Raw genomic sequence first — 27,995 nt, forward strand, 5'->3', positions numbered from 1 at the left:
GGTTAATTTGTTTTTTTAATGCCACCTACTAAAATTTAGCACCACTTGCAGCACTAGAGACACCAGGCCCACCCATGGCAGAGTTCACAAGTCAGCCTGGCAGCCACTTGGCTAAAGTTCATGGTCTGGAACCAAGTTATATCACAGGAGCCGTCTACTCTCAGATGAGCCCACCTGAGTCCTGAGATCAGCAATGGAGGCCCTGCTCTCTGACCCACCTCTGACTGGGCATGGTTTGGCACGTACCAAGGACACAGTCTTCTCAGTGGTAGCCCCTTATTTATGGAACGATTACCACAAGGAGATGTAATAGGCTCCCTCTTTTGCTATTTTTAAGAGAGGAACCCGTTCCACTTCACAAGACATTTGGAATTATCAGTGAAGCTACAGTTGTTATAGCTGCTGCATTGATTATTTTACTTCCTTTCTTTCGGCTAGTCACCTTGTGCCTGTGAATCCCTTTTCTTTGGGGAAAGAGATGACATAAAATATGGTTGACAACCAGACGAACGCAGGGCTAGCATAGCAAAACAGTTGCACACACATGCAAGGTTGCAGAGCTGCACGAAGTTGTGAGGATGCTTCCAGTCACACAGTCTTTTGTGATTGTGTCTGTGCAACGAAGACAGCAGAACGGGATGCGGGCACTGCACAGCAGGGTTACAGCTCACAAACCTTTCTGCATCAGCACACCACCTGTCTGGAAGGCAAGATCCTGACTTGCCAGAACTAGCTAGCACAACATGTTTGCATCTGGCTAAGTCTGGATGTCAGCCTATTGAAACAAATGACGACTCTCCTGCCCGGGCTGTCTGTCTCCTCCACGGAGCCCCTCACAAACCCACCCATTTGCTTCTTACTCACCTCATAGATCTCCAGCACAATGACTCTGACAAAGTCTTCATCCAAGTCGTCCCGCTTGGTCTGTGCCATCTGGGCAAAGGTGGTCAGCAGGCAGATTTCCTCAGAGCCGTTCATCGACTGCAGATACTTCTCAAAGTTCTCCAGGTGGGCTGGGTCTGCCAGGGGAGGCACGGAAGGGGCAGATCTTATTCCTAGGTCAGATAACTGAAGTCCTCCCTGAACAGGTACCTTTTGCTCTGTACCGGAGGACTTTGTTACTTGCGGATCCAGCATCCGTGGTTTCATGTATCCGCGGTTGGGTAATTGGCACCCGACTTTGGAATACACGAGGGGGGGAAACAGGTTAAAAAGGGTTAAATACGCATATCTGCAGATCGGGAGTGGTTGGAAATGACCTCCGAGTTCATTTCCAGCTGCCATTTTGTGCCTCCTTTTCCAAGAAAAAACTTGCCGATTTTTCTCCCCCAAAATGGTGGATTTGAGTCTCATGGGGGGCATTGCTGGAGTGATGGGGACCTGGCAGAGCAGGTGGGGCACTTTACCTCACTTTTTTCAAGGTTTTTGGCCATTTCCCCCTCTTGGGATCCTAACCCCCAGATTTCCATTGCCCCAATAACCTCGGCATTCACTGTTTCGGTAGCTGAGAATGAAACCCCCGCGGATACCGTTTCCCTGTATTCTGACCAGCAGAAGGCAAGACAGGGAAATCTGAATGCCAAACCACCCCGCATGGGTCACTTATAACTAGCAGGCCTGAACAAGCCTGTAGAACACCTGGCATCAGTCAGAGTTGGAAAGAAAAAAGCCTTCCTAACTACACAGAATTATGGGTGGGGCCCTGCAACTAGCTTTGCCTTCAGTTTTCACAGCATCACAGAGCTGGGACCAACAGCTCTCTACACCCAGCCTCTTGCTCAACCCACCATCCATTTCAACCAGGTCCATCCACCAACTAGCATCACACAAATCATTCTAAGTAATCTTTAGACCAGGGGTTTCTTAACCTTGGTCCGAAAGACCAAGGGGGACTACAACTCCCAGAGTCCCCAGCGACAAAGGCCATGTCTGGGGATTCTGGGAGTTGTAGTCCAACATCTGGGGGCCCAAGGTTAAGAAACCCTGGTCTTAGACCACAGTACAACACCAGCCGGGTAAGTGCCCTGTAAAACATCCACCTACAATTCAGACCTTTCTGTAAGGAACTAGGGTGTCAAACCAGGAATTTTAGCAGTGGGAATCAGATGCTGTACTCTGTTCTGTCAGAGGAGGGCACTGTTTGCCTTTTCTTTCCTGCACTGCAGTGCCACCACTGCGGATGATCAAAGAGCAGTACTGCAGCTACCAATTCAGCAGCAACCAGGTGACGGAAGTGGACAGTAGGGCTCAGCTCCTCAATTTAAGTCACCTGTTGCTCAGGCACAGACTGAGCTACCTTAGGATGGCCCGTCCTCAATCCCATGCTAAACCCCATCCTTGCCTCCAGCCTTGACACGTGTACAGAAAAGCAGATGAACATCCAAAGGTTAACTGGCTGAAATCCCAGGCCTGCATGGAGGGGCCCTACCTTTGAGTTTGCGCTGGCAGTCTGCAAGCTCCAGGGTGGCACACAGCTTCTCCAGATCCTCACTTTCTGCACAGTGCATGATGGAGAAGAGCTTCCAAAGCATCTTGCTGGAGAGCGTTCCATATGGCATCTCGGACATGAAGAGCCACACCCCCAGCCTGTTGGATTTGAACCAAGAATAAATGCTTTCTAACCAGCAGGCAACTACTCAGGCCCTCCGTTGCAGAGACAGAGGATAGGCAAGTGATTTATTTCCAGGCTTCTGTCGTCCAACACTCCTCTCCCACACATGAATCTGCCAAAATCTTATGAACCTCAGTAGAGATCCTCCCTGCAAGTCCAGCCTTCATCCAAGGTTAAGGAGCGAGAGGATGCTTCTGGATATGGTGCTCTATGTTTACAAGCTCCATACCGGCCTTCCCCATAGAAGCCTAGATCTTTCTCCAGAAAATCTTGAACTGGAAATTTTTACAGAATAATTTCCCATGCAAATCTCCACTTCATTTGCACAAAATTTGCATTATTCCCCCCCCCCCAATAAATTACTATCCACACTGTCCTGATGTCATAAATAGATTGTTATCTGAGTTGGCATGTTGCCTGACCTATTTATATGTTTAGAAAAATGCTTTCCACAATATTAGTTTCCCGTCAATGTATCTCAAAACTTTTTCAAGTAGCTAAGTAGAAATGGAGAATTTTCCATGGAAAAACAAAGTACGGGAAAAAGTCCCTCCCCACTTGGCACCAACCTTGATGCCTCTCCAGTTCCAGTGGAGACTTTTTAAAATTTGCCTGACTTTTCAGCATCTCATATCACTGGTTTTAATTGCTGCTGAGTGCCTTGGATGGTTCTGATGTCAGGACATTGTGGCCTCTCTCTGCATTTATTGCTTTCCTCTTGGATTTGCTCTAAGTTTCCATCAGGCCCCACCTGACTTCACAGCCTTCCCTCTCCTCATTATCTACTTGATTCCATGAAGATTTCCCCAATGGCCATTAATGCCCCACCATCTTCTTGGGCCCCCGTTCCCTACCTTTTTGCCTTCAGTACATGGAGGACGGCCCTCAGAAAAAGCTCATCAAATTCCATCTGCAGTTTCTCAACAGAGTAAGGGTGCATTGCATAGCCACAGTCTTTGGCACGGCTGACATATTGGGCCCAGTGGTCACTCACGTAGCAAAGTGTCATCCTAGAGGACAAGGGGTAAGAAAGGGGAACAGGCCAGAACAACGTCACTGAGAGTCAGGACTGGAACTTCTGCAAAATCTTATTGGAGGTGCTCCAACCCAGTCTCATCGTCAATCTCTGTTCCTCACCATCGGAACACAAAAGTTTATAAAATTATGCATGGTGTGGAGAGAGAGGAGAGAGAGAAACGCTAGACCTCCCTCACAAGAGTAGTATCGGGGGTCATCCCATAAAGTGATGGACAGGAAATTTAGGACTGACAAAAGGAAGGACTTTTTCACACAGTGCATAATTAATCTACGGAATTCTCTACCACAGGATGTGGCGATGGCCACCAGCTTGGATGGCTTTAAAAGGGGCTTAGACAAATTCATGGAGGACAGGCCTATCAATGGCTCCTAGTCTTGAAGGCTGCCTCCAGGCTCAGAGACTTCTGAACAGCAGGGGAGGACTACTGACGTCATCTCCTGCTTGTGGGCTTCCCAGAGGCAACCGGTGGGCCACTGTGAGAAACAGGATGCCAGGGACTAGATAGGCCTTGGGCCTGATCCAGCAAGGCTCTTCTTAGGAGCTTATGTAATTATTATTTTTATTTTGCAAAAACAAAAAACCAGCTGGGTTTGGGGTTGTGTTTTTTTTTTAGGAACCCAGAGTGAGATGTCCCTTTATTCCTAATTCTTTCCGGGTTATCTCCATTTGTTGATTCCAAGTCAGGAGGCAGCAAATGCAGGAGCAGGGGAAGCCGGGAAAGGCGTCAAGAAGTCAGTCTGGCTGCCTGGTTTCTGTTCACAAGGCAAATGTACCGTACATAGATAAATAAAGCTCAGGCTGGGCCAGGGCCTGAAGAAGGGAAGAGGGAAGATCTTGGGCTGGCAGTGACTGTGTTTCTGCTTCTGCCCTACCTTTCTTCAGGTGTGTTCCATCTATGGGGCTGACTCTGCGGCTTTAAAGCTCAGGCTGGGCCAGGGCCTGAAGAAGGGAAGAGGGAAGATCTTGGGCTGGCAGTGACTGTGTTTCTGCTTCTGCCCTACCTTTCTTCAGGTGTGTTCCATCTATGGGGCTGACTCTGCGGCTTTAAAGCTCAGGCTGGGCCAGGGCCTGAAGAAGGGAAGAGGGAAGATCTTGGGCTGGCAGTGACTGTGTTTCTGCTTCTGCCCTACCTTTCTTCAGGTGTGTTCCATCTATGGGGCTGACTCTGCTGCTTTCAAGCTCAGGCTGGGCCAGGGCCTGAAGAAGGGAAGAGGGAAGATCTTGGGCTGGCAGTGACTGTGTTTCTGCTTCTGCCCTACCTTTCTTCAGGTGTGTTCCATCTATGGGGCTGACTCTGCTGCTTTAAAGCTCAGGCTGGGCCAGGGCCTGAAGAAGGGAAGAGGGAAGATCTTGGGCTGGCAGTGACTGTGTTTCTGCTTCTGCCCTACCTTTCTTCAGGTGTGTTCCATCTATGGGGCTGACTCTGCTGCTTTCAAGCTCAGGCTGGGCCAGGGGCGTGAGCCTCTTGGCGTGAGCCGAAGGGCGAGAGCACAAGGGCTCTCGTCCTTGTGGCTCTCAGCCGTGGGGTGAGCTGCCTGGGGCCCTGAAGATCCTTTCCTTCTGCCCTGAAGATCTGTCTTCCCACAATCAAGAAGCTAGCAGGAGATCACGCAAGTCTGGTCTTGGTTTTTTATTAAGCCAAGCAGCCGTGGTGGTTTATTCTGGGGAGATGTGCCTGGGAGAGCGAAAAAGTGGGTCTGGAGTGGGGGCGGCAATATCACGGGTAGCGGGCAGAGGGAGGTATGGCGGTGGGAGTTCGGCAGGCCGTTACAGGGGAAAACTGTCCAGGCAATTGAGGCCTGTTCCTTTTTCCGGCCCTTCTCCCAACCCTCTGACCCTAGGGAGCTCTGGGAACACTCCTTCGAGGATTAGGGTGCTGCTGCTGAATGCCAGGTCAGTTAACACAAAAACATCTCTCATCCACGATCTGATTGTGGATGAGCGTGCTGACCTGGTATGCGTGACGGAGACCTGGTTGGATCCGCTGGGCGGGGTTGGTCTCTCTCAGCTTTGTCCTCCAGGTTTCCAGATCGTGCAGCAGCCCCGCCTCGAGGGTCGGGGAGGAGGCGTTGCGGTCATCTTTCGAGAGACCCTCCCCGTTTCCAGGTGCCCGGTCAGGCCATCTCAGAATTTCGAGTGTTTGTCCTTGAGGGTGGGCCTCCGAGATAGGCTGCGGATTCTGTTGGTGTACCGACCACCCCGCTGCACTTCAGTCTCCCTACCTGAGCTGGCGGGGGTGGTCTCGGAGGTGGCCTTGGGTTCCCCCAGGCTTATTGTTTTGGGGGATTTCAATGTCCACGCCGAGGCCCCAATAGTGGGTGCGGCTCAGGATTTCATGGCCTCCATGGCAACCATGGGCCTGTCTCAACTGGTATCGGGCCCTACCCACGTGGCGGGACACACTCTGGATGTGGTTTTTGCCGACCGGGAAATAAATGATCTGGAGGTGGGGGAATTTGAGACCACTCCCTTGTCATGGACAGATCATCACCTGGTGGGGTTTAGTTTGACTGCTCCGTCTGCCCTCTGCAGGGGTGGTGGGCCGATTAAGATGGTCCGCCCCCGGAGGCTTATGGATCCGCTTGGATTTCAGACGGCCCTCGGGGAGTTTCCAGTGTCCAGAGCTGGTGACCCTGTCGAGGCCTTGGTTGATCTCTGGAATGGAGAGATGGCCCGGGCTGTTGACACGGTTGCCCCCAAGCGCCCTCTCCGGCTTGGTGGAGCCCGTTCTGCTCCTTGGTTTTCCTCGGAGCTTAGGGCGATGAAGCAACTCGGGCGACGGCTGGAGCGACGCTGGAGGAAGAGTCGTCACGAATCCGACCGAACACGGGCTAGAGCCCATTTTAGGGACTACGCCGTGGCGGTGGGGGCGGCGAAGAAATGTTTTTTCTCCGCCTCCATTGCGTCTGCTCAGTGCAGGCAAACAGAGCTGTTTCGTGTGGTGAAAACCTTGCTCCACACATCCCCCCAGACAATGGGGGAGGAGCCATCTACAGCTCTTTGTGATCGGTTTGCCTGTCGCTTTGCAGATAAAGTCGCTTGCATCCGTGCTGACCTGGACTCCAGAGTTTTGGCAGTTCCGGCAGACGTGCCTTTGGTACCATCTGGTCCCGTTGTGTTGGATTCTTTTCGGTTGGTGCGGCCTGAGGATGTGGACAAGATCCTGGGCAGTGTGCGGGCGACTTCGTGCGCTCTTGACCCTTGCCCTTCATGGCTAATAAAAGCTGCCAGGGAGGGGACAGGTAGATGGTTGGAGGTGATCGTTAATGCTTCATTAAGGGAGGGCAGGATGCCATCGTGCCTTAAGGAGGCGGTGGTAAGACCTCTATTAAAAAAGCCCTCCCTTGATCCCTCCAACCTGGACAACTATAGACCTGTGTCTAACCTCCCCTTTTTGGGCAAGGTGATAGAGCGTGTGGCGGCGTCCCAGCTGCAGAGGGTTTTGGATGATACGGATTATCTGGACCCTTTTCAATCTGGCTTCCGCCCCGGGTATGGGACTGAGACTGCCTTGGTCGCCCTAGTGGATGACCTACGCCGGGAACTAGACAGGGGGAGTGCGTCCCTGTTGGTTCTGCTGGACCTCTCGGCGGCGTTCGATACCATCGACCATGGTATCCTTCTGGGCCGCCTCTCGAGTATGGGAATCGGAGGCACTGCGTTGCAGTGGTTTCGGTCCTTTCTTGAGGGGAGGGTTCAGAAGGTGGTGCTGGGGGACTACTGCTCAGCCCCGTGGCCGTTGGCCTGTGGGGTCCCGCAGGGATCGGTCTTGTCCCCCATGCTGTTTAACATCTACATGAAGCCGCTGGGAGAGGTCATCCGGAGATTTGGACTGAGTTGTCAGCAATATGCAGATGACACTCAGCTCTATCTCTCCTTGTCATCTTATCCTAGGGAGGCAGTGGATGTCCTGAATCGGGGGCTGGAGGCCGTGATGGGTTGGATGTGAGCTAACAAACTGAAATTGAATCCGGATAAGACGGAGGTACTGTTGGTCAGTAGGAGAGCCAATCGGGATGAGGAGATTTTACCGGTTCTGGATGGGGTTGCACTCCCCTTGAAGGAGCAAGTACGCAGCTTGGGGGTACTATTGGACCCGGCTCTGCTTTTGGAAGCTCAGGTGGAGGCGGTGGCCAGGGGTGCCTTTGCACAGCTTCGGCTAGTGCGCCAGCTGCGTCCCTTTCTCGAGAAGGCAGATCTGGCCACGGTTACCCATGCCTCAGTCACGTCATGGCTGGATTACTGTAACGCGCTCTACGTGGGGCTGCCCTTGAAGAATATCCGGAAACTGCAGCTAGTGCAAAACGCGGCAGTGAGGGTTTTATCCGGAGCTGCCCGTTGGGAACATATCACCCCCATTTTGAAAGAGCTGCACTGGCTGCCGGTTCGTTTCCGGGTCCAATTCAAGGTGCTGGTTTTGACCTTTAAAGCCCTAAACGGTTTGGGCCCGGGGTATTTGAGGGACCGCCTGCTCCCAAGGGTTGCTGCCCGCTTGACAAGGACATCTGAGGGGGCCCTGCTCCGGGTGCCGACAATGAGGGAGGCCCGGCTGTCGTGCACTCGGGACAGGGCCTTCTCTGTTGCTGCCCCCAGACTCTGGAATGCTCTCCCAGTGGCCATTCGTTCCTCGGACTCCATCACGGCTTTTAGAAAGCTTTTAAAGACTTGGCTTTTTACCCAGGCTTTTACATGATCGTTTTCTACTGCAGCCTCTCTGTGTTTTTATTTGTTGTATTTATGTCTGTTTTTATATTTTTAACATGATGTTTTTATTGTCTTTTTATTGTATGTTTTTAACTTTTGTAAACCGCCTTGGGGTTGTCTTTTTAACGAAAGGCGGTATATAAATGCAAAAATAAATAAAAATAAAATAAATAAATAAAAATAAATAAATCGAGCTACTCTCCTGACCTGATGAGGCGGCCTATCCGCTTCACAAACTGCCTGTAACGGGCCCGGTTAAAGGTTTCCAGCCCCACAGCTAAGAGCTCCACTAAGGAACTAGCAAATGCAAAGATCTTCATCATCTCTTGGGGTGTGGTTTTCTCCAGAGCATAAACACCTGTGCAAGAGAAAACAGCCAGGAAGACACGTTTCAGAATGGCAAAGGCCAACCAGCATGTTCTTCTCAAGTTCACTGGGCATATCTGAAGCCGTTAAAAATAAAGGTGGAATGGTGCCAACAGTAACTCTCAGCCTCAACCACTGTCCCTTGTCACTGGTGCCAGTGACCTGGGCTAGAATGTGGTCCCGTGTAGCCTTGCTTCCTTCATGAACACCAGCAGCATGAGGCAACGTGGGTCTTGCATGGACACACGTGATTTCCCCCCGGCACCCATCTAAAACTATTTTGATACAGGTCTTCATCACCCTTTATACACAAGATATATTCCCTGGATATCTGACTGGCTGTTGTGCCTACTCAAACGGCCTCAAAAACCCTTGTAAACCATGATTATTGTTTTATGCATATACCAACTACTTCTGTTGACATTCCGCGTCGCTTCCATATTACAAGGAACTTATTCCTTTGGAGGTCCGCTCACCTGTAGAATCAAATCCAAGCATTTGCTGGAAGAGTTCATGAAACGGGAACTGTGACAAAAGTGCAATCAAGTCATCCTCAAGAAGCAGGACCCAGCTGGTATCAGGATCTTCGTCCTAGAAGGAAAGAAGCCACATCAGGAGGCCACATTTTCTTTTCTTTTCTTTTTAAAGAAAGGGTAAGGCAGGGGATATTAGCCTCTCAATGGGAGGCTTTCACAGCCCCACCTGGAAATGCCAGGCATTGAACCTGGGGCCTTCTGCATGCCAAGCAGGTGTTCTGCCACGGAACTATAGCCCACCAACAATTTTGTTTGGAAACCTGTAGGCCAAGGGTTTCCCCATTTCTACCATTAGGCAAGGGGAGGTGGCTGCCTGGGGGCCCCCCAGAGGCAAGTCACATGAGGCAAGTCACATGACTATATATTGTGAAGTGTGTGTGTGTATCAGCGAGGGGCCCATTTTAAAATTTTGTCTCTGGGCCCACTCCAGCCTTGTTACGGCCCTGCTGTACGCAGAGCCTAATTCACCCAGTATCCTCAAAAAGGCAGCTTTTAAAGTGTGTCTGTCCCTACCCAATCCCAGCACAGCATCCTTCCAGTGGCTGTTCCTGGTGCCTACCTTATGTTTCCTTTTTGATTGTGAGCCCTTTGGAACAGGGAACCATCCTTCTTATTTACATTTCTATGTAAACTACTTTGAGAACTTTGTTGAAAAGAGCTACAAAAGTGTTCATAGTTGCAGAACACTTCAATCCTCTATTTTGTAATGTTCCATTCTTGGGTTGTAGTTCTCTTTCCGTCAGGGTTTGCCCTGACACCAACTCAGAAGAGAGTGAGTCCAAAGGGGAGGCCACCCCAGCCTGGATTCCCACCTCTAACAGCCTCTCGGACCCATCAAGAGCCATAGCCAACTACTCTTTTGGAGAAGTTCTGGAGCTCTGGGGACCTGGGACCCCTTGGTGGAGGCCTGGCCCCTTCCCTCAAGGCCCCTCCATTGTCCCCAAATCCCCAGGAGCAGAGGCAACAGAGGGCCAGGACCAAGCTCTGGCTCCAAAGATGGAGCACACGCGTGGCTGCTCAGTGTCTCCCTCTCAATGGGTCTCCTGAGGAGGGCGACGAACGGGCCAGAGTGTCTCCTTGAGAGGAAGGCTATCCCAGGAATTCAGGAAAGGGCCCTGCTGGCCATAAAAGCCTTCAATCATCACCTGTGTCTTCCTAGTTCAGTAGCTCAATCCTCCAGCTGCCGGACATCCAGACACAAGAGAGGCTGTGAGTCTCTCACCTACCATCAGACACACTTCCAATCCTCTTCTGAGTTTCCATGCTACACCACCTCTCTCTTAAGCAGCCATGTGACAGAGAGGACCAGCTTCTGAGGAGCAGAAGTCAGGCCAGTCTACAGCTATAAAAGTGACTAGGACAGAACTTTAATTATGGATATGTATCTGTGGATGGAATATCAGAGGTCAACTGGTCTTCAAAATATTTCAGAAGTGAAAGTGTATTAAATTCAGGGCTTGGCTAACCGGAAAGCACATTTGGCATGCTTGATAATCCCAGCTTCCTTGGGAAAGATCTGTATTAACTTGAAATATGCAAAAGCCATGTTTTAAAATACCTCTTCCCCTCCTTCATCTACTAAAGTCCAATTTCCAGAATCCATCTCAGATGAAGAGGAGGTCTTCCGATCACTTGGCTTCATATGGCACATAAACTCAGCTCGATTTCTGCAGATTGGAAACGTGACATGCCATGAAAATCAGACTAAAACACCGAAAGAAAGGAAAAGGTCTACTCATTGTTACGGATATGCTAAAATGGATTTAGGAAGGGAGGAAGGGACCTCAAAAACCCACTCCTACTCAGTTCTAAAATACAGGATGACTAAGTCAGAAATGTTCCACTGAGGAAAATTTGCACTACTTATTTAACATAAGCAGACTGCTTATAGGGATGTGCCCAAACTGGCTCAGGCAGCTGTGGGCAGGGATTGGGTCCTTTAAAAATGAGGTAATCAGGCCCAGAAAAGCGGTGGGTTGTGGAGGAGCAGGTAAGAGCCTGCTCACCTAATTTTTAAAGGACCCTATCCCCACCCTGCCAAAACGGTTCAGGTGCGTGTACCCGAGCCGGTTCAGCACTTCCCTAAGAAGGTGCCAAATTGGTTCGGGCACAACTGTCCTAGATCCTATTCTTTTATACTCTGTACCTTCTAATTCTCTTTCGCCTGTCTTTAAAACAAAACAAACAAACAAAAAACACCTACTGTTCCTCCTCGCTGTACTTCCTTGTACCTTATTCCTGCTTGTCGTACCTGTGATGGACAGCTCGTTGAAAGTGTCTACTCAGTGCATGGCAGCTGTGAAAAAGGCCAGTTCCACACTAGGGATCATTAAGAAGGGGAATGAAAATAAAAATGCTAATATGATAATGCCCTTATAAAAATATAGGGCGCAGCCACATCTGGAGTACTACGTACAGTACTGGTCACCATATCTTAAGGATATTGTAGAACTGGAAAAAGTGCAGAAGAGGGCAACCAAGATGGTCAGGGACCCAGAGCACATTCCCTATGAGGCAAAGCTACAGCATCTGGCGCTCTTTAGTTTTGAAAAAGGGCGACTAAGTTGAGACATGATCAAGGTCTATAAAATTATGCATAGAGTAGAGAGAGTGGACAGAAAGAATTTTTCTCTCTATCTCACAACTAGGGGTCAGTCCATGAAACTGGAGGTCAGGAAATTTAGGACTAACAAAACGAAGTACTTTTTCATACAGTGTATAATTTAATCAATGGAATTCTCTGCCACAGGATGTGGTGATGGCCACTAACTTAGATGGCTTCAAAGGGGGCTTAGACCAATTCATGGAGGACAGGTCTATCAATGGCTACTAGTCTGGTGGCTATAGGCCACCTCCAGCCTCAGAGGGGCAAGATGCCACTAAATACCAGATGCAGAGGAGCAACAGCAAAAGAGGGGGCATGCTCTCACCTCTTGCCTGTGGGCTTCCCAGAGGCATCTGGTGAGCCACAGTGTGAAACAGGAAGCTGGACTTGATTGGCCTTGGGCCTGATCCAGCAGGACTGTTCTGATGTTCTTAAGACAGATTCTTAGAAAGAAAGGCCTTTCTGTCTGTGTTCAGTTCCATATTTTACAAGTAGCTCAAAGTAACTGGATGGCTTTTTCCCCATCTTCTATAGTATACAGCTAAGCAGAATACTCCAAGCAGCAACAGTAACAATTCCTCTCCTTTGTACTTACTTGGCAGGAGACATAAGCAAAGCGAGGGACTGCATAAAATGGAAGACCCCAGATGGGTTACCCAGAACTCGAAGCTGAAAAGAAACCAGAATGAAAAATTCAGTACAAAAACAGGCACTTGTAATGATAAAATCACTGGGGTATTATCCAGTCCTGTGAATCACAGATCCAGAGACTTGAGGTAAGGGTAATTTATCATGATGCAGGGGACTACCGGAAATATTACTTCTCCACACCTGAGCTGAAGACCAGCAAACAAGAATGAGCCCTGAGATAAGATTTAAATGCGCAAAAAATAAAAATCACATGGTACAGTCTAAACTTCTTGCATGTGGAAAGCTAACATGTCAGCGATAAGGCTAAGGTAAATTCCTTTTCCTTGACATGCTAGCTTTCTGAACTGCAAGCCATTTTCTACATGGGGAAGCATTCAATTATTCTACCCACACTCACCCAAGTCTGTATGGTCCTTGGATTACTATATTTTATTTTATATTTTATTGTATTATTTATTTATACATTTAAATCTTCCTCTTCCTCCAAGGAGCTCAGAGCAGTGTACATGGTTATGTTTATCCTCACAACAGCCCTGCAAGGTAGGGTAGGTTGAGAGAGAAGCAAATGGCCCAGAGTCACCCAGTGAGTTTTATGGCTGAACAGGGATTTGAACTCGGGTCTCTCCGGTCTAGTCCAACACTCTAACCAGGACACCACGCTGGCTCTGTTTTGTTTCCCACCACCCCAACTCCAAACGTTTGAATCTTTTGTAAGGCTTGAGTTTACAGGGATCAGAAGTCTCTTATTAATCTGCAGTATGATAACTTGGGAATAAGAAACTGCTTCAGGCAGGCCACCCTGGACCACTCATTTCAGCAGAACACTGAGAGCACAACTCCTGAACCCTGATTGTTTAGACAAATTCTGAAAACACAGCTTCATAAATTTTCACTGAGCATATTCTGTTGTAAATAGCTAATTTCAGTAGCAGGGTTGTATATACAGAATTTGTTATCTGTAGGTCATTTGGAAGTATGACATTATTTAGCACAAACCGACCAAATACATTCTTCAAAAATCCTTCCTGCAGAGAAGGAATGCACCACAAGTACTGCTCTAGGACAAAGGGATGCAGAAAGGGGTCAACATAGGGCACACACAATGCCACATTATGAATCCATCCATCCCCACCACCTCTTTGATCAGCACCCACATACCACCCTCACAGCACCCACTTTGCCCTTAATCTGTCCCACTCTAAGATCAGTTTCAGATGGTAGCAGGGACAGGGGCTTTTCAATGGTGGCACCACTGCTGACAAATGTATCTATTTAAACAGAAATAAGTTGAAATAAACACAGTTTCTTTCGTACTGGTGACCTGACTCATCACAAGGCTGACTCAATACCTTGGGCCTCATTCATTCATCATTCATTCATTCAATTTCTCTATCACCTGCTATACACAGGCACTTTCTCATGTGCCTGGGTCCCAGAAATGTCGCCTAAAAAGGCAGATTAAACATTCACACCTGGATGAACGGAACCGCCCATTTGTGGACACCGGCTGGGCACCGAAGGATGTGGTTCAAGAGGAAGAGATGGTCCGCTGGAGAGCCAACCCTCTGCAGGACTGAGACCTGGAGCAATGAAAAGCAATGCTAAAGATAAGTTCACATAGGGAGAGCTACCAAACCATAGCTAAGACTGCATAAGGAAATGAATATATGGGTATTACGCTTTCCAGAGGAGCTACGTGCTTTAAAGCTCCTCACCACCGATTCCCTGTTGCCTTGTATGATTGCTTATTAGAATTTCTAGAGCAACTAGCTGCTGGATGTGAAACTAAAGGAAGACACAGGCCCAACTTGCAGATTTACAATCTAAGAGACCAGCTACACATGGTGGAGGAATCCACTCAGTTTCAGAATAGCAAAACAAACTGGTGAGACTGCTACAGCATTTAAATCTCGAGCAGAGTTATCTTGGGGTGAAGTGGAAAGGAGCATCCATGGCTGTGGTCAGGGCTAGATTACAACATGTTGAGCTATGCTAAGCTTAAAAGGCCTCACAGCATTAACAACAACAAAAAAATCCTAACAAAAAGGACAAGGAGAATAGAAAGAAGGCTTTATTTTTACTTGCCAAAGATGCAGTGAAAAACTAATAAGCTAACAAAACAGTTATCTTGAAATAAGCCTGTTTGCATTAGGAATACCTTTAAAATAAGGTACATGATGTAAAACTGGAAATTTAATTTTTTATTATTATTTCTTGTTTACACAGTCAGACAGGTGTTATTGACTGGTTTGTTTTATCCAGACATCGAGTCCTTCCCAAGGACCTGGGATGCCAGAATTTTATTGTCAATTGTTATAGATATCGTCGCAGAATATAGGCTGTTCCCAGTAAAGTTGCTTTTTGTAACTGGCTGATGGTGATTTCTGTGGCCCCTATGATGTTGAGGTGCTCTTCAAGGTCTTTTGGAACTGCACCCAGGGCGCCAATGACCACTGGGATTATTTTGGTCTTTTTCTGCCACAGCCTTTCAATTTCAATTTGTAGATCTTTGTATTTTGTGATTTTTTTCTATTTCTTTTTCTTCTATTCTGCTATCCCCTGGTATTGCTACATTGATTATTTTCACTTGTTTTTCTTTCTTCTCAACTACAGTGATATCTGGTGTATTGTGTGGCAGATGTTTGTCTGTTTGTAGTCGGAAGTCCCATAATATTTTTACATCTTCATTTTCTTCAACTTTTTCAATTTGATGGTCCCACCAATTCTTGGCTACAGGTAGCTTGTATTTTTTGCAGGTGTTCCAGTGTATCATCCCTGCTACCTTGTCATGCCTTTGTTTGTAGTCAGTCTGTGCAATCTTTTTACAACAGCTGATTAGGTGGTCCACGGTTTCATCTGCTTCTTTACAAAGGCGGCACCTGCTCTTTGTGGTTGACTTTTCGACTTTGGCTCTTAATGCATTTGTTCTTAGTGCCTGTTCTTGTGCAGCCAGTATTAAACCCTCTGTTTCTCTCTTCAAGTTGCCATTCTTAAGCCATTGCCAGGTCTTGGTGATGTCTGATTTTCCACTTATATTGTGCAAATATTGACCATGCAGGGGCTTATTTTTCCATTTTTCTGCTTGGTTCTTGACTTGTTCTTTCTTGTAGGCCTGCTTTGTTTCATTGGTGTTGAATAGTTTCTTGTTATTGACCATTTGAAGTGCATCTTCTTCACTGTCCTTGATATATTCTTCAAGGCCTCTTTTCTCCTCCTCTCCTGTTTGATGGACTTGCAGCATTCCTCTTCCACCTGAGCTGCGAGGGAGGTATAGCCTATCGACATCACTGCGGGGGTGAAGAGCATGATTGATCGTCATGATTTTCCTGGTCTTACGATCCAGCGTCTCTAGCTCTGCCTGGGTCCAGTCTATTATTCCTGCAGTGTATCTGATAACAGGTATAGCCCAGGTGTTTATGGCTTGTATGGTGTTCCCGCCATTGAGTTTGGACTTGAGGATTTTTCTAACTCTCCTGATGTATTCACTTCCAATTTTTCTTTTAACTTCAGTGTGTGTGATGTTATCAGCCTGGAGAATGCCCAAGTATTTGTAACGTTCTTTCTCTTCCAGGTTCTTGATCTTGCTTCCATTGGGCAGTTCTATTCCTTCTGTTTTTCTTATTTTCCCTCTGTTCATTATTAATGCAGCACACTTGTCTAGCCCAAACTCCATTGCTATATCGCTACTGAATATACGGACAGTGTTTAGCAGTGATTCGATTTCTGACTGGGACTTTCCATACAACTTCAGATCGTCCTTGTACAGCAGATGGTTGATTTGACTTGATGTTTTAGATGTTTGGTATCCGAGGCCTGTTTTGTTTAGTATTTGTGAAAGTGGGGTCATGGCGATTACAAACAGAGGGGATAGTGAGTCCCCTTGGAAAATGCCTCTTCTAATGCTAACCTGTCCAAGTGTCTCGTCATTGATTGTTAACTGTGTATTCCACATTGCTTTCTTAATAAATATTTGAATGTTTTTCCTGACACCAATTGTTTCTAAACATTTTAGTATCCATGTGTGAGGCAATTAATCGAAGGCTTTCTTGTAGTCAATCCATGCAACACTTAGATTGGTTTTCCTTCTCTTGCAATTTTCTAAAATCATTTTGTCAATCAGCAGCTGGTCTTTTGTGCCTCTGGTGTTTGGGCAATTTCCTTTCTGTTCAACTGGAAGCTGTTTGTTAGTTAATAAGTGTTGCCTCTCTTCATCTGCTATTATTCCAGTTAATAATTTGAACATGGTTGGCAGGCAGGTTATCGGTCTATAATTACTTGGAACTGCACCTTTTGCTGGGTCTTTCATGATGAGATGAGTTTTCCCAGTTGTTAGCCATTGTTCAATATCACCTCCTTGCAAAATGTGATTGAACTGTTTTGATAGTTGTTTATGAAGGCTTGTTAGGTGTTTAAGCCAAAAGCCATGCAGTTCATCGTCGCCTGGAGCAGTCCAATTTTTAATTTTCTTTGCTCTTTCACTTATTAATTCTGGTGTTATTATTAATCTTGAATTTGTTGGTTACATTTTTTGACCTCTTTCATCCAGCCTGCTTTTTTATTATAATCTATTGGATTGTCCCATAATTTCCCCCAGAATTGCACTGTTTCTTCTTTATTTGGTGTTTCTAGGTTTCTCGCAGTTTCTCCTTCTATGGTAGAAACGTCTCTGATTCAACTGGAATTGGAGATTCTGCCTGTGTTGTGTAGTTCTGGCTTCATATCTGCTAATCTTCTTTGACACTGCTGTTATTTGCTGCTTTATTATTTCCAGGACTTCTCTAATTTTCCTTGAATCTAGGTGGTATTTTTGGATCAGATAATGTTTGGTGTTTCCATTCTTCAGCTTTTTGTCTTTCATATCTTTCAATTTACTAGCATCTGATCTAAGCCTGGAGATTTTATTTTCTAATCTAATCTTCCATTTGGGTGATGTACTACTTTCTTTTTTTACAGGTCCACTGATCTTATATCCGAGCTCTTGTGTTGTTATTGTTGCTGCACTGTACATTAGTTGGTTTGTTTCTTGCAAATTATTGGTTGTTATTTCTGCAAGTGCAGCGTTTACGTCTTTTAATACCTGAGCAACTGTTTTTGGCAACTGTTTTTAGAGCTGGAAGTCAAACCCTGGTGGTTGTTTGGTTCATGTGCTCCGTTATTTTTTGCTTTGGTTCTTGTTGCTTTTCTGTTAAACGGCATTTGGGTTTTTGAGGTGAAGGCAAAGGGGAGGTTGCCTGGTTTTGATTTTGAAACAGTTCAGCAACAGTGGTATCCTCTATTTCCAACACCTCCTCCACCTGCGCCTGAGCAACTGCTTCTGTTGGTGGTAATTCTTCTTCCATATCTTGAGCCTTTGTTGCTCTTTGCAGTTCTTCCAGCTCAACTCCTGTGAATACTTTATTTCTTATTATGAATCTTCTCTGGTCTGCTAGCCTTTGTTCTGTGATTTCTATATCTGGATGCTTCTCTTTCCAAATTTGGTACATTCTTTTTAAATAACCTCTTCTAGTTGGACTAGACTTGTAATAGCAGATCATTATTTCCTTGTTGGCATTTTTTGTATATTTTTTTCGGTTAAGCGACGTTTCTTCCAGTAACTTTGCTGTCTTCAGCCCTGGTTGCTCAACTGAAGATCCTGAGTCCTGTTGCCCACTTGCCACCAGATGTCCAGGGACAACAGCACCTGGCACGGTCCTTGTTGACCCGGGCGACGACCGATCCGGTATAGATTTATTAAAGTTACGTCTCACCATATTGTTGATGGGAGAGACACTCTTTGTCTGGCTCCTCTGGTGAGACCTGTCCAGTATGGTTGGACCTCTGGCATAGCTCTCACCTTCCTCAGAGCACACAAGCCCCACAACCACGCCAAGGTAGTGCCTCAGTGGGGGTTTATTTATTATTATTATTAGTATTATAATTATTCAGAGGCCCCTCATAATGTGAGGCCCTGAGCTGTAACCTACTTAGCTTGTGCCTAAATCCAGCCCTGGATACCGCCATGCTAATCAGAAGTTCTCCCATCTATTATGGATGTGCATGAACTGTGGTTCGAACTGCGATTAGAGCAATTTTAGGGAAATGGGACCGGGAACTTTAAGACCAAGGAGAGCAGGTCCTGACCAGCTCTCCACCACCCCATGCAGCTTCCTGCTGCACAGGCGCCATGTGCATGCTGGCACCCCAGGTTATTGGGATGCATGCTGCCCCAGCAGGAAGCTGCATGGGGCAGCAGAGAGCTGGTAGGGACCTGCCCTCCTTAGTCTTAAAGTTCCCAGTCCCATTTCCCTAAAATTGCTCAAATCGCAGTTCAAACCACAGTTCGTGCACTTCTCTACCATCCATGTGCACTACAGCAGGAGTTCTAATATAGATGAGAATCTGCTTAGGGTTGCCTTCACATGATGTTTAATCCAGGGGTTCCCAACCTTGAGTCCCCAGCCACAATGGCCAAAGGATGATGGGAGCTGTAGTCCAACCACATCTGGGGACCCAGTGTTGGGAATCCCTGGGCTTAACCGGCTCTGCGAAGGATGCTATTAAGTGACATGCAGAAAGTAATGATGTTCCATTTAATATTAAATGTAGAGCCACAATCAGAAAGACATGGCTCCTGCTGCAGAAGCAGAAGCACGTTGTCCAGGGAGGAAATGGAAGCTGCCTCCTAGTCCAACCCTCAGCCAGGTCCGTGCTCTAAGAGCCTGCCTATGACCTGTCTAAGAGTCTCTTCGCTGTGAACCACACCGCCCACTGAGATCATCAGGACAGGTTCACCTGCACTTGCCACCAGCTCGTCTGGTGGCTACTTGGGGATGGGCCTTCTGCACTGCTGCCCTGAGGCTTTGGAACGTGCTCCCTGCTGAAATAAGAGCCTCCCCATCTCTTACAACTTTTTAAAAAGCGGTCAAGATGCATTTGTTCACCCAGGCTTTTAATTAGATACTGTTTTAATAGTTCGATGGTTTTTAATAGTTTTAATGTTGGTTTTAAATTTTAAACTGTTGTAATGGTTTAATTTATTTGTTGTTTTTATTGTATTGTAAACCACCCAGAGACTTGCAATACAATGCCCATGGGCCTGCCAAGATCATGCAGAATCAGCAGGTAAAATCCACTTTGCAGGTCAAGGACCTGGACTGACCCTTAGAAGTAGCTTGTCATTCCTCTTCCCCCTGGCCCCCACCCCCAACGCTTTAGAGCAATTGCATCTCTGCTGAAACAGAGAACAGGGAGGGGAGCAGTGTTCCCTCTAACAGCGATTCCCAGATGGGACCTTCTGCATGCAAAGCAGTTGTTCTACCAATGGGCCACAGCCCCATCCTATGAGTTTCTCACCAGCCTCCGGAGCCACGAGACCACATCACTTTGGAACTGCGGATCTTCAACGACTCTGCGAGTGAAGCTGAAGAGAACACTGATGCATTCCTTCAAAGGGCCCAGGTCAGAGGAAACGTTCTCCACCTGCTGAAGAGCTGTGAATTCGGAAAAAAGAATGACGAGACTCAGAGTCAGCGTGGCACAGCAGAGAGGCCAGGCTTGGACCCAGGAACCTTGTGCTGGGATCAAATTTCTACTCAGCCATGAAACTCACGGGATGGCCTTTGTCAAGTCACCTTTCTCAGCCTAACCTCTCAGAGGTTTGTTGTGAGGATAAAATGAGGTTATTTTTCCTGACAAGGGATTAATTACAAGCAGCAAGAGGAGGAGGTGGCGAGGCCGTCCTCTGCTTCTTGATCACAATGTGTACAAGAACCAGGATGTGGAATGATCAGGAATCCACTTCAGCAAGCAATAATAATAAATAATCAACTTAATTTGTTAGTCGCCCCATAACAAATTGTTCTCTGGGCAGTTTACAACTTACCCCACACAACACACATTAAGACACGAGATTAAAAAACACAGTACATTAAACCAGAACAGACCTCCCCCCAAAAAGGGGGATGATACAAAATACAAGACAAAACAATATTTTTAAAAACATTTTTAAAAGAAATCAGTTAAAATCAGATCAAAATTTAAAATTTAAAAGGCCTGAGTGAACAAAAAGATCTTACCTGATGTCTAAAAGAACAAAGTGATGAAACCAGATGAACCTCACTGGGAAGGCTATTTCATAAACAGGGTGCAACCACCAAAAAGGCCCTCTCCCTAGTTGCCACCCACCTCACCTCATTTGGCAGGGGCACCCAGAGGAGGGCCTCCAAACAGCTCACACCTCCCATTAAAGCCCGCCCGTCATGTGCAAAATCCTAAATTTCAGCCAGTCTTCCAGGAAACAGATGCCATGAATGCCATAGGTCAGGGTTCCCAGCCTTGGGTCTCCCAAAGTTGTTGGACGACAGCTCTGATCATCATCCCTCGGCCATCGTGGCTGGGATTGATGGGAGCTGTAGTCGAAGAGCAGCTGGGGACCCAAGCCATGGAACGTCCCAAGGAAATGACCAGTAAGAAGCGCAATGCATATTTCTCTAATTCTGCACAAGCCAGTGCAAAAATTACAAGGGGGAGGTATTGGGGAGGGCCTGGCCTCTGTGGCTAATATTTTATAAGGCAAAGGGAGGCATGTTGTGGCTTAAATTGGCACAAGTCAATTCAGCCTCCCCAACGTTTTTCTCCATGATTCAAGCACAATCACAAATGTGGCACTTGGAAAGGAGTGTAGATTTCCACATCTTGAGACCCTCCACTTTCCCTTTTTTCCAAAAGCAAACTTCTGGCTCTTAAGGCTGCCCATACAGGCCTGGGCGCAAACAGGCAGGGCTTTGCAAAGCCTCGGGGAGTGGGGGGAGAGGTGCACTGTTCAGCTCAGTTTCCAGTGGTCAGGGTTGTGCAAACACAGCCAGTGTGAGTGGCAGGAGCCCATCAGTGGACTTGCTGGTGTCCAATAAATGTTAGTTATTATGACAGAGATTCTCAAATTTGGGACCCCAGATGTGGCTGGATTACAACTCCCACCACCCCCATTGTGGCTGCAGATGATGGGAGTTGAAGCCCAACAACATCTGGGGACCCACGTTTGAGAATCCCTGCATTACAAGAAGATGCTTCCTTCTTCTGAGCCTAGACAAGGGTGAGGGATCTGCACTGAAATCTCTTGCTGTTCTCTGAGCCTTTGCAAAGGGAAAGAAATCCTCACCCCTGGAGATCCTCCAAGCTCTACTCTTGCCCAATCTCGTGAGCCATTGAAGAGGCTTAGAGTACACAAAGAACACACTTCTCCCCACAAGTGTGAGGGCTTGCCTCTGCACCCACTGCGGGATTACTTGACTCTCTGTCATAGTCCAGGTCTGGTAGCAAGCAGCATTCCCTGCAACAGAGATTCCAAGAAGCTGTTGACAACTCTCATTATAGGCAGCCAAAGGTCACTGCAGCTGGGGATGCTGGGAGTTGTAGTCAACAACATCTGGGAATTGCTATTTTATTCATTTATTTGATTTTTATACCACCTCACCCAGCTGGTTCTAGGCAGTTCACAAATGCAGGGGACACTGACACATTCTGGCAGGCTATCAAGGCCAGCCAACATTTCTAGACCTCTGGCAAGTGCTCATGGGAGAAAGCTCATGTGGTTAGGGCTAGTTTTCACTTTTTAAGAAACTCAAAGCGGCTAGCAGACAGAAGATACAAAGCAACATAAAAGCAAAACAGAACTAGTCAATGGCTCTCCGAAGACCTTTTTAAAGTCTCCACAGGCCAAGCAGGCCTCTCTAGGAAAGGCATCCCAAAGTTCTGGAACCACAACCAAAAAGGTCCTGCTACTCATGTGCCCCCAGCCCTTGCATATCTTAGTCAGAGGGGGAACTGGAATGGGATCTGAAGATGTTGAACAGGGGTGGGGGGGACCAATGGAAATCAAATGAATTCAATAAAATAAAAAGCATACCTTGCTCCTTCCCCTTGACTAACAAAAGCAGAATTAATTACACAAAATAAGCCAATGTAAACCCACATCCTTGATTTGCACCATGTATGCAGGCTGCAAAAAGTGTGTTACCATAGTAGAGAGTTTTGCTGTTTTTAGAAGACTGGATTCTGCACTCTGACCATGAAGCGTAACAGCAACAGCAGAACCCACCTCTGGGGGCACACAGACACAGACACACACCTGGCTCTTGCTGCTGGATGCCCACCGACTTCAGCAAGGAAGAGCCAGTCAGCAGCCCATAGATGTAAGACTCCACCTGCAGGCGGGACAGCACCGAGGTGTACAAGTGCAGGGCCAGCAGCTGATGGATATGCCGCGTTTTGGCCTCAAAGTGCCTCTTCAGGTCTCCCAAGGCACCTTCGTTCACCTCGACTGTCTGGTAGCGATGGTGGCCTGTCACTTTGCACTGATCAGCACAGACACCCTGTAAGGGAGACAACAGCATTGCAGGTTTGATGCCTAAGGGTCAGCAATTTCAGGGAAATGTTAACTCTGATGCAGAAATGTGAATGAATGGATGCTGTCATGCAACCCAAGACAGAGCTGACGATACAGGCATGTGTGGTCCTGCCTTCCCCCAGCCCAGTCCAAGATCCCAGATCACATGAATATGTTCACCACATATTATCTTATGTTCTCAGGAACTAGATGGGATCTTGGGCTGATCTAGCAAAGCACTTCTTATGTGCCTATCAAGAGCAGGCCACAGTTTGCTTCATGCACCTGTTCGCTTCCAAAGACCACATGCCACCACAACAAAGTCGACCCTAAAGTGCCGGCGCTAAATCAAGTGATATTCTCTCTACACTGGAATGCCAATGGACACAGAATTGAGTGTTTCAAACGGCCCACAGTGTAGCCTGGCAACTCTGAGCTCGTTCAAACACTCCTTAGCAGCATGCGGTACAGTCCTTCCTTGAGTGTATCACTGCAGAATGTATGCTTGGAAATGCATGTTGGAGTATTTCCCCTTGGCAATGCATCCCAACCGGTGGGAAAAGAAAATATCATGGTGGCAATGGAGCTGACACGTTCTCTCCGACGTGCCAAACCTCCATAGGCAGGGAAGGTTTGCAAGGGAGAATCCAAGCAAGAGTTCTTCTCTCCAGCCACTGCACCCTGAAGTGGGAGATCCCAGGAAGGCTGCACCATGTGCTTTAGGCAAATGTCTGAACCAGCTCTTCAAAAACCCCTTCTGCTACTCCACCTGGACAGACTGCTGCTCATCCTTAAAAGTCCACAGGCGGCCTTCGACACTTTGACAACCCAAGGCCAGGCTCTGCAGCTCTGCCTCGGCCAGAAGCAGCTGCTTCCGGCAGCGCCAGTAGTTCAGCAACAGCTCGAAGAACTCGTGCCTGTCTTGGTGCGCAATGCTCCCAAACTCCTCCATGTAGAATTCCACATTCTCCAGCCAGGAATACGGCTCAAAGATCTTCAGCTGCTCTTTGGTAAAAGGGAGCAGCTCTGGTTCTACTGGAATCTCGGGGTAGAGCCTTCCCTTCGGTGGCTTGATGGCCAGGACTGGTAGCCTCTCTTGGGGTAACTCCAGCGCTAGATCTGGATACAGCATTTTGGAACCAGAGGTCTGAGTGTCTGCTTGGACTTCCCTTGCAGGGGCAGAAATGGTGGCAGGAGCCTCTCCTGAAGGATGGACAGGATTTTCAACATGCTGTATGTTCTCTGTTGATTGGTCTTGGATGCTTCTCACTGAAGAAGGCGTGTGAGAAATACCACTTTCTGATAGGCCACAGGCTGCCACTTCACTAACGACTGCTTCCATAAGGCTCTGAGGATTGGCTGGCTTTTTATCAACATCCTCCTCCTCAGCACTTGCTTGAAGTTCTTCCACCGGCGTTTGAGGCTTTGTTAGGGTTGCTGCTGGGGGTCCTTCATCACTCAGAGGGATGTCAGAAAACTCATTCACCTTGGCTCCCTCATTAGCTTGATTATGGACTCTGGACTCCGGAAGGTGTTCCACCTGGGTGCTGCTAGAGTGAGAAGGCTCATCTCGATCTCTAGGCACACTGGGAAGGAAGCCCCGAGACTCAACGCTTTCCTCTTCACTTTTTTTCTTCTTTTCCTGGAAGAAAGAAAAAGCAAAGTACTAAGGTACAGGATTTGAAGAGCAACAGGCATGGCTGTCCTGAATTCTAATCAATCCCATCCAACAATAACAACAGTTAGCATGCCACACAAGTGCAGGAAGTGGGTCCTACAGAGATAAAAAGTCGGGCTGATAAGTTGATCTCAGACGAGATCCATTCATGTGGATGGCGCTATCTATCCATCTACATTTTCTATTCATGTTTCTATTCTACCATAGATGTATACCATATTTACCTGAATATAAGACATCCCTGAATTTAAGAGGAGCCTTTAAAAAACAGAGGTTAAATACAGGTTATACCTATATTTACCAGAAAGGAAGAGGACTCTGAATTTAAGATGACCTACTGATTTCTAGCATCAAAGAACTTTGGGGAAAAAACCTAGTCTTGGATTCAGGTAAATATAGTAGTATACAAGGATATGTTGGTCCTCCTCTCTTCCCCGACACACACCCCAAAAAGCTGCGCCTGAGGTTTGAAGGATTCCCTTGAATGGTGTAGGATATGAAGCAAGAATGATGGTGCCGAAACAGGAAACTGGTGAAAATCAGGGATACCTCCCCCTGCTTTTGAAGAGAACTGTTAATTCGAGAGCACCTTTAGATCTAAGCCATGCATTTAGTTAAATGTATCCCTTTTTAATTGCCAGATCTACTGTTTTATTTAGCTGCAAGGATTGGCGGGGGAGGTTAGTAATGATCGATTGCAAACACACGTTTCAAAATCTACTTTGCTATTCTACTGTTTATACAGTTTTTGTTTTTATAGTATTTTACTGTCAGACCATTAGGAAGGCTGGGGTTAAAATACATCAAATAAACCAACGGGAACTCCCCAAAACAGGAACTCCCATCCTTTCTGCAGATGTTTTTGGCTTGTGCTATGAAATGCTGAACCAATTAATGGAAACCCAATTTTTTTTATTTTTTAAGGAACTAAGACCCTGAATGTGAGCCAAAAGCCCCAAGGAAATGCCATGTGAGCATCACATTATTCACAAGTACCAAGGTTAACTAATTCCACATGCCTCTGACAGCATGACTTTCTCTTCTCTCTAGAGAGCAAAATAACTCAATTCCACAAAAACACTGGGCTTTCATATACTGCTGTGGCAGATCAACACCAAACGTATAGCATCTTTCAGATACCAAAACGTTCATTTCTTCTAGTCCTCATGATTGCAAGCATATGAAGTGAAGGAAGCAGCAGATGTTTCAGGACTCTTTACTACAGGGAAGGGACCATGGCTCCAATAGTACAGCACATTCTTCCTTGCATGCACAAGACTCCCGGCCAATCTCTGGCATCTCTATGCATCCATGGGAAAGACCTCTGTCTGAAACCCTAGAGAGTTGCTAGAAGTCAATGTCCAGGGATTCTCAACGTTGGGTCTCCAGATGTTATTGGACTTCAACTCCCATAATCCCCTGCCCCAGTGCCCTTTGGCTGGGGATTATGGGAGTTGAAGTCCAATAACATCTGGGGACCCAACATTGAGAATCTCTGATGTGGACAACCCTGAGCTAGAGGACCAATGGTCTGACTCAGCAGCTCCGTATATTGATACAACTGAATTCAGCAGACATAGGAACTTAAGAAGTTGCCTTATACTGAGTCAGACCATAGATCCATCTAACTCAGTATTGTCTTCACAGACTGGCAGCGACTGCTCCAAAGTTGCAGGCAGGAATCTCTCTCAACCTTATCCTGGAGATGCTGCCAAGGAGGGAACCTGGAACCTTCTGCTCTTCCCAGAGCAGCCCCCATCCTAAGGGAAATATCTTACAGTGCTCACACTTCTAGTCTCCCATTCAAATGCAACCAGGGCAGACCCTGCTTAGCTAAGGGGACGAGATCATGTTTGCCATCACAAAACCAGCTCTCTTCAGAAAAACAAGCAGGGGCACCCAAGTGAAATTCAGTCCTCTCTCTTCCCATCCCCTCTCCAAGGTGTTCTAATACAGCACAGGAAATGAGGAAGGGCCAAATGAAGCAAGCATGACTTGTCCACATGCATCATCATCTAGTTGCAGGGTTATGACCCACACAAGGGCCCAACTGGGTCAGACCCTCAGAAGCAAGAGTTATTTAACCCTTTATCTCCATGATATCATCCCACTGCAAATCCTACCCACACCCCGAAAAATGCTATAACAGCAAGAGACATATAACCTACCAAAATGAACCAGACAAGTGACAGAAAAGCAGGAGCAATCCCACTGTATCTAAATGTTAAAAGAAGTCATTTTCTATGGTGGCTTGCCACTGTTGGAAACAAGAGTGTATGACTAGACCGAGATCCTGGATTTGATCCACCAGGATTATTTCCATATTTGTACGGATGATAGCCAAATAGAACCTCCACACTAAGAGGCAGTGTACCTCTGAATACCAATTTGAGGCAAGAGGAGAGCAGCAGGGGAGGTCTACAGCTTTTTAGTCCATAAGCTTTAAAGTTTTACAGTTATTTTTATTTATATTTTAAATTGCTTTAATTGCTTTAATGTTTTAATTGTGGTTTGTGGTTTGAAATTGTAAATTGCCCAGAGATTCATATACATGGCAGCATAAAACTACACTAAATAATTTAAATAAAAATACATAAATGTGTGCCATGTATGTGGCACACATACTTCCTGAGGGTACCAGGCTGGTTGCTATGGAAAACAGGGATGTCAGATCAGATCAGGGCTTCTCAAACCGGGGTCCCCAGATGTAGTGGGACTACAACTTCCATCATCCCCTGCCACAGTAGGCTTTGGGGCTGGGGATTATGGGGAGTTGTCATCCAACCGCCTCTGGGGACTTGGCCTTAAGGATCCCCAGCCACAATGGCCATTGCAGCAGGGGATGATGGGAGCTGCTGCAGTCCAACGTCTGGGGACCCAAGTTTGAGAGCTTCTGAATTAGGGGAAGCCACTTTGGCCTAAGCCAGCAGCAGGAACGCCCTGATACTCTCGTGAGCCAAGACAGCTGGGAAGTGGAACCTCCACGTCCAGGGGAAGTCTACCCCAGAGTTCCAGCTTCTGAGGGCGGCGACAGCAGCCGGTGGAGAAGGTGCGTGCTTGCTTGCCTAGGGTCTCCCGAGAGGCGTCTGGCCGAGGGAGCCAGCAGGACTCCACGGAGGAGCCCCCGGGGCTCTGAGCCAGGCAGCCGCCTCTTTGGATGATCCGCGCCCGCTCCGAGGACTGCGGCCGGGACTCCCAGCCTGCCCGGTTACCTTGGCTCTGGCCCGGCTGGTCTTGGCCCGGCTCCGGGGCTTCACAGCCTCCGCCATCCCCGCCCGGCAGGAGGCAGCGGCGGCTCCTTCCTTCCTCACTCCTCCCTCTTGTTGTTGTTGCGGCTGCTGCCGCTGTTGCACAGACAGGAAGGCAGCTGGTCACGCGACCGGATGCCCTCTCCCCGAGCCCCCACAAGACTGCCGCGGCTAGAGCGGCGGCACCAAGAGCC

At 47.4% G+C, this 27,995-nt stretch overlaps 1 protein-coding gene across 2 annotated transcripts in view; it reads right to left on the reverse strand.

The window, feature by feature from the left end:
- The window catches only part of EPG5 (ectopic P-granules 5 autophagy tethering factor), an 87,597-nt gene extending 59,652 nt beyond the window's left edge, over nt 1-27,945 (reverse strand). Inside the window, exons 1-12 of one of the 2 annotated variants that reach the window (XM_053297497.1) lie at nt 27,766-27,945; nt 24,362-24,517; nt 22,618-22,861; nt 19,845-19,981; nt 13,985-14,092; nt 12,457-12,530; nt 10,815-10,923; nt 9,197-9,311; nt 8,562-8,712; nt 3,466-3,621; nt 2,429-2,586; nt 865-1,019 (exon numbers count right to left, since the gene is read on the reverse strand). In XM_053297497.1, coding sequence (XP_053153472.1) covers nt 865-1,019; nt 2,429-2,586; nt 3,466-3,621; nt 8,562-8,712; nt 9,197-9,311; nt 10,815-10,923; nt 12,457-12,530; nt 13,985-14,092; nt 19,845-19,981; nt 22,618-22,861; nt 24,362-24,517; nt 27,766-27,822 — 1,620 coding nt within the window. In that variant the 5' untranslated portion in view covers nt 27,823-27,945. Of the gene's footprint in view, nt 1-864; nt 1,020-2,428; nt 2,587-3,465; nt 3,622-8,561; nt 8,713-9,196; nt 9,312-10,814; nt 10,924-12,456; nt 12,531-13,984; nt 14,093-19,844; nt 19,982-22,617; nt 22,862-23,644; nt 24,518-27,765 lie in introns of both variants that reach the window. The other variant, XM_053297496.1, reaches the window with a different exon arrangement.
- Nucleotides 27,946-27,995: the final 50 nt, after the last annotated feature.

Source organism: Hemicordylus capensis, chromosome 2, assembly GCF_027244095.1.
Source record: "Hemicordylus capensis ecotype Gifberg chromosome 2, rHemCap1.1.pri, whole genome shotgun sequence".
Lineage (NCBI taxonomy): Eukaryota > Metazoa > Chordata > Lepidosauria > Squamata > Cordylidae > Hemicordylus > Hemicordylus capensis.